Source organism: Aythya ferina, assembly GCF_964211825.1.
Source record: "Aythya ferina genome assembly, chromosome: 13".
Lineage (NCBI taxonomy): Eukaryota > Metazoa > Chordata > Aves > Anseriformes > Anatidae > Aythya > Aythya ferina.
The window spans coordinates 12,858,433-12,867,447 of NC_140311.1; the positions used below are offsets into that span (position 1 = coordinate 12,858,433).

At 40.8% G+C, this 9,015-nt stretch overlaps 1 protein-coding gene across 1 annotated transcript; it reads right to left on the minus strand.

Moving 5' to 3' along the window:
• Window positions 1-241: 241 nt before the first annotated feature.
• Window positions 242-8,667, minus strand: IDS (iduronate 2-sulfatase). Its single transcript, XM_084534093.1, has 9 exons — window positions 8,560-8,667; window positions 7,613-7,749; window positions 6,923-7,100; window positions 5,956-6,044; window positions 4,515-4,715; window positions 3,700-3,870; window positions 2,974-3,100; window positions 1,513-1,686; window positions 242-838 (listed from the first exon to the last, which is right to left on the minus strand). The coding sequence occupies exons 1-9, from the start codon at window positions 8,645-8,647 to the stop codon at window positions 339-341; spliced, it is 1,665 nt and encodes a 554-aa protein (XP_084390219.1). The 5' UTR covers window positions 8,648-8,667; the 3' UTR covers window positions 242-338.
• Window positions 8,668-9,015: the final 348 nt, after the last annotated feature.

Here is a 9,015-nt window from a genome sequence, read left to right on the forward strand (position 1 = left end):
CAGCCTTTCAAGTACAATTTTTTCTCTTTTCCCACCTTTCACAGCCGTTTCAGCACAGATAACATTTCTTTTTCAGTCACTAGAGCACGGAAGAACATGATGTTTCACAGAATGGGCTCCATACCCTGTGCGTTCTTTGCAGATGTGTTTTCAAACAAGCACACAACACGAATGCAAAAGTAATTTCACTGACTACTTCAGTGTAATAAGGGCTGAAACAAGACAAAAGCATTAGCCAGTGTTTTTATACAAACAGGATTTTAATTCAGTCTTTGTTCTCTGTACAACAGAAAGGCTTTATACAAAAAAAAAAAAAAAAAAAAAAAAGTTGTTGAACCCTAGTGCTTAAAGAAACCAAGAAGTTTTTTGAAAAGATGACCGTGTAAAGTATTGTTATAAATGTTATAATCCTGGTTGGGATCAGTCTCTACCACATACAACTCTCCTGCATGGACATCCTCAAAGTCAGCACTGAAATTGTTAGGATTAAACTGAACCCATACAGTATACCTGTAGTCAATTGTACGCATGGAATAGCCCATGATTCTGATGTCCTTCAGCTTTGGTTTGTCAGAGTTCCACTGAGGAGTGTCTGAAGGCCGGGGATATTGGCTGAATGCAACAGGTTCTTCAGTATGACACCTGTTATTGTCTTCACAACCATCCTCCGTCTCCACCTTCTCTTCAGAGGAGTTAAAATAATGGACAATGCTTGCCCCCTCTGTGCACAGTGCAACATGAAATGAAGTCTTTGGGCATGCAGGAGGAACTTGCAAGCCAGCTAGTTCAGCAAGCGTCGAAAAGAGAGACACAAGCTCAACCACTTTTTTGCTTTGTCCTAGAAGAAGCATTAGAATACAAATAATGAAACATGATGATTTGTCAGACACTGGTGGAACATTTTAGGAACTTACTCTGACAATTAAATTGGTGTTTATTGTAAGTGCTTTGTACTGGGTTTGTGGGGTAACATAAGGCAATTAAGGTGTGTCAGTTTGCTCTGAGGATATTAGGCTATGAATTTGACATATTTTAATGAGAAGACTTTTGTGCTTATATTTCTCAAACGTGCAAACTCTTCAAGACAATGATATTCATCACTGAGAAAGAACTCTTCAGAAAGATGAAGCGCATTCCAGCATCAAACATTTAACCTAACTCCCTCCATCAAAACAGTTTCCAATGCCACCATTTTAAGCACAGATGCTACACAGAGAATGTTGACTTATCACTGTTGGAAAGATGGCAGCAGCCACTATTAAAGGTAGGTCAAATATCCTTTTAGGCATCTACACTACACAACAACAATGTGCATGTGGACTGACACAGGCACCTAGTGTTACCACTGAGCACTAAGGCATAGCTAACCAAAGTAAAACCTTGAGTCTAAACACAGAACATGCCCTTCACCATCTTGGTTCCCCATACAAGTTGCCTGTATGTGAAATATCGTTGCCTCACCACTTCTTTAAATACATTCACCGCAAGCAAATAAAAGAACTGGAAACTTACCTTGAGGCACCAAGCCTAAATTACGGCTAAAGGGGTCAAGGTAGGGGAAGATCCTCCCTTGTTGGCTAGCAGCAGCAGATGTCATTCCTGGTACATAAAACATCAGTGGCACACGGGTAGCAACATCGAAATTGCTGTATTTTGCCCATTCACCATGTTCTCCAAGGGACCATCCTAGATGACACAGAGTATAATTTAGAGCAGATGCCAGCTTGTAATTTAGTAGTCATTTCTTTTTCACCATAAACTGACTCTAGCTGTTGAGGCCTCTAGTCTTATCAAGGTTATATTAACATGCAAGTAACAAATCTGTATTTAAACATAACAAGATTTCTCTCTAATGTGAAAACTATTTCAACAGCCATATAAATATTGCAACTTAATGCTCTCATATCAAGGAAATAATTAAACCCATCTCTATTTCCCCTTCCCCAACTAAGAATTATGAAATCTGCATTAAAACAGCATAAAAGAGGAGCTGTGGCGTGTCAATTTTTTGAATCACTTGGCTAGCTATAGTACTGAAAACACTGTTTACAGTAACCGTAGGAAGGAAAAAGAGAAATTCAGTCTACAAACAAAAGCCCAAGTCAGAGTGGCAATTCAGGAGGAACATCTGGAGTTTCTCTAGTACCTGAAGTATTAATTCTTTTACTCTACAACTTGCAAGTGCACACTTACTCACAAAAGTCAACCCAAATTATATGTGTATTTTAAACTGTTTTGGTTAAGCCATATCCTGTTTTAAGCCAGCTAAACCACCTCAATTAAGGAGACCATCAGAGAGTTATCTTAATGAATACTAGATATTGAAACAAACAATTAAATGCTAGAGGTATTTGTCCCAATGTTCAAATTCAAACAGTTTGTTGTTTTTTTTTTTTTTTCCATGCATGTGTTTTTTGTTTTGTGGGTTTTTTTGTTGTTGTTGTTTTGTTTTAAAACCACCAGGATCTGGAATGTGCAGGACCCCAATTATTAAAGGGGAAATCAAATTGCTACCAGCTTAGATGTTCTACATGCAGCAATGACAAGTGCAAGAAAACACACTTCAGCAGCTAATGAGAAAGCCTGTCACCCACTGTACCAGATGGCCCTTTACAAATTGCAAAGGGGGAGAATGGGTGGCAATCCTTTAACAGCACTCTTCCCAGCAGGAATCACTCCTTGGGGTAGGAGGTGGGAATACAGAAAGCTCAACCAGACAGCCTTATAACTCGCTGATCACTATTACTCATTGGAAACTCAATTTGATTAAAGACAGAGGTGCCTGCAGTGGAACAAAACTGCAGTCACAGAGGCCTGTGTCAGTCCATTAGCTAGGGACACACCAGCCAGATATACAAGGTACGGCAGCTCCACTCTACATTATATAAACGTGCACTTGATTCATATGCTAGCTCTGAGTTGCACAATTAAAAAGTTAATAGCAGTGAGCTAAAGGAAGATTTAAATGCTTACCATGATCAGCAGTAAAAACTACCATTGTACTACTTGAGAGTCCTACATCATCCAAAGCATTCAGGAGCCGGCCAACTTGCATATCCAGGTAAGAAACTGCTGCGTAATAGCTCTGACGAATCTGACGCTGCAAGTTAAGAAAACAGGAGAGAAGAAAAAAAGAGCTCCTCCATTCCACCCCACACAAATAGAAGAACCAGTGGGTGGCGTTATAAGCATTGTTGAATTAAAGGATTTGACTTGTAAAGCCTGTTTCTCAAGTGTCCGTAGCCTGATTAATGTCACAGATAAGAAGGTAAATAGGCACAGGGGCAGTTAGAAAGCGTTAACTATTTCCTAGAAGCTTTTTCAGGCAACATGTTGCAAACCAATCAGATCTGCTCTCCTCAAGGTCCAGTGAGTGTTTATGTTCACTTATGCACTTTGAAGGCAAAGAGAATCTTACAAAAGATGTACTAAAGGGAGGCTTGAAACAGAAGCAGATCCAGCTGATGAAAACAAATATACATTCTCTTATATACAAACACTTATCCATCAGCAGCAAGAACAGAAAACAGAAAGAACCAGGAGCACACACTAATATCACTGATTGGTAGTTGACCTCTTCCCTCCTGACCCCAGTCACAGAGAAGGTTTTCCTTAAAAACTTAAATGTTCAGAACATCTAAGAACATCTAAGAGCAGCCTCCTGCTCCCTTGCATTTGAATAAGTTATTGACGGCTTACCTGGAAGTCATCTGGAAGTGGTCCATAAGGGAAACTAACATTTAATGCTTTCACATCATCTCTCTGTCTGATATCCATCCAGGGGTTGTATGCCACAGAAGGTAGCTTCTTAGGCACCCAGGGATCTGGGGCTAATGTGATGTTTTCCAAAGGGTACAACTTCAGAAATTCCTTTGCAATGCAAACACACACAAAAGATTATCCTCAGCTCTAAGGCCTCCTGTAAAATTGCATCGTAAAGCAGCAACTGTTTCTCCTTGCATGACCCTTCTGTAATATTCTTAGTTTATAAGGCTTCACCTGCCCCAAAGTATAAAAGGTAGCAATGGTATTTTAATTAACCCTAACTCCTGAAAAATTCTGAGTTAGTAAGTGGTATTGTACCTAAAAAAAAAAATAAAAAATAAAAAATAAATTAAAAAAAAAAAAGCCTCCTGTCTCAAAGCCACCCTGAAATAAAAAGCCCAACATTGTTTCCTCTGAAATAAGTAGAAGTTTTGATACCGACTCAAATGGAGAGAACAAGATCTTGTAAGACCTCATTATGTCACACTCCATCAAGCTAAACAGCATCTCCTTGCAATAGCTGTCACACTACTATGGCAGTAGGAGCCTGACTTTTGGCTGACTGGTCACAACTCCCTCATTAAACATTTTGAAATTCAACACAGACAACTGCTAAAATTACACTGAGCCAATGCTGTTTTTCACCTTGCTTCCCAGAAACAGTAACAATAAAGCATTCATGAAACAGCTTTGAAAAGAAAAAAAGCACTTGTCTAAATTCCTTTCCCCACAGTCTTCAGGTTCCTCACCTGCGGGTACCTCAATGGGATATGTGGTTTGTGGTAACCAACAGCCAGGAAGAATTTTTGCTTCTGGGTTTTCATAACATTCAGTAAGCGTATGGCCTCTTTGGTGCTTTGAATATCAGGCAGAGTACCACCAGGCATTTCTGTCACATCGACCGGGCACACCAAGTTTGCATAAAGTCTTCCATCTTTTCCCCTGCAAGTCTTTGAAAAAAGAATTAGTTAAGTAATTTCTGTAGAAGCAAAGAAGTAATCCTCTGTTCCGTAGCTATCAAACCAATTCATTTCTCAGTCCTTCTATCAGCAAAAGGTTCTGCAGATTGGATACAAAACGGAATTTCAGAATTTCTACGAACACTGGAAGCACCAAGTACATTGATGACTGAGACAGAAAGTTTCAGAGGTTGAAGAATGCACTTAATACATAGCAGCTTCCACGTCTAAGGAAAAGCAGAATCCTCTCTAAAGCTGGCCAGAAGATTAGAAGTAGTCACACAGGAAAACACATAGCTTCTATAATGAATAGCATCTCTGACCTACTGGTAAGAAGGTAGAACGTGGTTACTCTATACACATGCAGTTTTGCTCCTTCTGATCCCAAGAGCTCATAGAAAGCTGCCTGGAACCTACTACTACCTCATTAATTTCTGAGCAAGTGCCAGCAATGGCTGATGTACAGTCAGCAAGGAAAGATAAATTAGACTACATGGCTGCCAAGAAAAGGTGGCCTCAGCAGGGTGCTTGGGAGAGTTGTTAATGAACATAAAGCAAAGTATGTCATGGATGCAAACAGTGTTGTTAAAATCAGAATTTCTCAGCAGCAAATGCAAGAACAAATATCACCAAGACTGCCTGTAGCCTCATGGCTGGACCTCCAAGCCTTGCAATGTATAGCCTCCATCACGGGATGTTAGTATAGCACTTGCATAAATGCAAATCAGATTCTTTTAGCCAACGCTTAAGAGTAACAAACATTCCAGAAAATTGAATCAGACAGTTTCAGATCATTTAAAGATTATTTTAATTATGAATTCCACTCCCCATCTCAGCTCTTTATTGAATTGATTTAAATTCACCAAGCCCATGACAACGTTTTGTCACTGAACAGCACAAGATTAGTATGAAAGCTGACAATAGCACTTCTCAGATAAAAGACTTCATGACCTAGACACAAATTAAAATCACTTGCAAGCACCTTTATATTGCAGAACCATATTTCCAAATTCTGATTTCTAAATACTTAAGAATGAGCACCTGAGTTAACATGACACACCTAACTGAAGCATAGATCTTCTCTTGGAAGTCTGGGCAACAGTATCAAACTGGACTAGTTGTTTCCCTGCAGTGTTACAATCACTAAAACAGAGTATAGGCTTGTGCTCCAGATGGAGAACTTGGTTGTACCCAAAAAACATTTTGTTAGCATCCCACAAATTACCCTTACCTTATCATTTTCATATTTTTCAGTAGAAGGATGAAAGGGTGGAATGGACCAGCTATATGGATAGTCATCATGGTAATTGGATGAAACCCCTGAAAAGGGTAAAGAGTGAAGACATAAGAAATGCTCTAGTAGTTAACTAAATCAGGAAAAGCTCAAACAAATTTGTTTTCAGTTTTGGTTTGTGTTTTTTTGTTTTGTTTTGTTTTTTGAATTCTGCATTCTAAATGTAGAAATATTCGAAATGGTCTTTGACAACTCAGAAAGCAAAGAAAATATCCAAGAAATAAAAGTCAAAAAGTCTAAGGCAATTTTCCCTGAAATATGTTATTATTGGGGAAAGAGACTCAAGCTTCTCAAAGAATCTTACTTTAGGAAAGAAAAAAAAAAAAAAGAAAAAAAAGCAGGATTAATAATATGTATATCCCTAATCATATCAATTGAATGGCTATATATCCATACAAGTGTAGTTCTCTAATAAAGAATTACTAGAAAGAGCATCACGTTAAGTATTATATTTTTTAAACTCAGTTGTGTTATTGCTTTTTAATTAGCAAACCAACTGCCTATTTAACTGGGAGTATCAGACATATATTCTAAGCCTCCCAGTCCAGACAGCCAATCGTGAAACATGAAATGTGTACATGCAGAACCATGACAATGTTCAGTTGTTTCATCTTTAGCAGTTACCTAATTTCCAGACATGTTCTGAGAATTGCAAACATTTGTTCCCAGAATCCCTAAACAATACATGAAAATATTTGTTAGATAATGCTCATCTAATAAATCTTGAGGCATTACAGATGAATGTAAGATTAAGATTCAAAGACAACCTATAATTCAGTCTGCCCCATGATAACAATTCAAGTCATCCACATAGACAGGAATCACATAGCTCATACTTATATGTAAAGTCTGTTTATGGGAATATATAAAAAGTATTTTAAGCAGAGGAAAATTCAAACCATACCAGGATGAAAAACTTTCCCTACAGACATGGTCATGTAGCCATTCTCCTTGAAATACTGGGGCATTGTGGAATAGTTTCCTGCATGTACTCTCCAGTAGGAGTAGAAATCATACAGTCGGGTAGTATCAGGCCTGCGTCCAGTAAGAAATGACACTCTACTTGGAGCGCACACAGCTTGCTGAGGAGAGAGACATCCAAAAAGAGAACCAGAACATAAAGCAAAACACAATATATCGCCAGCAACCTACAGACTTAGACATGGCTGGGCAAAACATCCAAAAGCTCAGAACCGCAGTGAAATGTTTTATATTACTTCAAGCTGGGATGAACAGCATCCTTATTAAGAATATAAATTCCCAACTGTAAAATAATTATCATGAATGATGAAAGAAAATAATTTTAATTTAGTAAAGCAGCATTTTACTGTTAATAGTGAAAGTGTTTGAGTGATATAATGCTCCTCCAAGGTGCTAAAGAAATACAAGCATTCAAGTGACCTGGTTTTGTTTCTTACCTTCATAAAGATAAGTCCATACGTTACAGTTCAGCCTAACCATCTGTTTTCCACTAGAACTACTTAATTTCTTTTTTTTTTCCCCCCAAAGATCTGCCTAACAGGCAATGCCTAACACCTACTGTAATAACACTAGTGTGTATTTCACAGAGATAAAACATTTTTGACTATCTCACCTGTGCATACGCATTGTTGAACACAACACTTTGAGAAGCAAGTTGATCAATGTTTGGTGATTTTACAAGTTTATCTCCATAACAACCCAAAACAGGACGTAGGTCATCCACAACTATAAACAAGACATTCATGCCATCTAAGAGAAAATAGAATTAGGCCATATTAGCTTGAGCTCCAGTACATAAAAGCTAGCGCATGCAGACTTAATGCCTCCTGGAAGTTTTCTGTATCAAATATTAACCATGAAGTGGACTTGAGAAAAATCATGGAATCTTTTAATCAAATTATCTAATGGCTTTGTAGGGATAAATACCGGGATTTATAAGGTAAATACTGGGATTCATTCCTTCAACATGTAGGAACTCAGAGGTTCCCTTCTTGTTTGGCCCAGGCAGAACTATGGTATTTTTCACTTCCCTTTTAATTTCACCGCTTCCTCCCACAGCACGTTTGCTCTTCGGCTACCGTCAGCTTTGTACAGAAAAAGCGGTGAAAGTCTTTTATGGTTCTACCTACTTCTGAACTTTACGAACAAGTGGAAAAAGGATTGTGACGGTGAACATCAGATACTGCCACGCTATACAAACAGAAAGGTTAAATAAATAAATAAACAAACCTATCTGGCATGGCACGTGCATGTTTTTAAATACCCCTTTTTTTAAATACCCCTTCAGGCGGGGAGCTATATGGCGCTTCAGCCACCACACACGCTGCCGGCAGCACCTCAGATGAGCAGCAGCAGCCTCCCAAGCAGCTTTACCAAAGCCCTGAGCGGCTCAAACCCCAAAGCCAGCGTGGGGAAGGCTCTGGTGCCCCCAGCAGCCCGCAGCCCTCCAGCAGCGCCGTGCCCCCGGGGACCACCCTTCACCCGGGACCTCCGCGCCGCCTTGCCCGGGCCGGGGGCTCTCAGCCCGGCCGCCCTCCCTGCCCCCGGGGCCCGCAGCACCTGGGCGCCCCGCAGCCTCCACAGCGAGCACGCAGCCGGCGGCCAGCAGGCAGAGGCAGAGGCACACCCCAATCCCTGCCGCCGCCATGTCGCGGGGCCGGGCCCGCGGCCTCCGCCCCGGGGCGGGCTCCCTGTGAGGCGCCGGGGCTGTGGTGGAAGCGGCTCCGGAGCTGGGTCCGCCCCGCACGGTGGCGCCATCGCCCCGCGCAGCTCCGGGCTCGGGGCTGTAGGTAGAGGGTGGAGCGGGGCCGCGGGGGTTTTAAGGGGAGCGGGACGCCCACAGGGTTTTTAATGGGAGTGGGGAGCCTCCAGGGGTGTGGAGAAGGCTCGCTGGGTGAGGTATGTGGCTGGTGTAGGCTTTCAGGAGGCTAGGTTATGAAGCAAGGGATGTTTGTGTGATTTTTAGCACTATTTAGTTTTTCGAGGAGTCCTCAGGCACTTGCTGTTATAGTACTG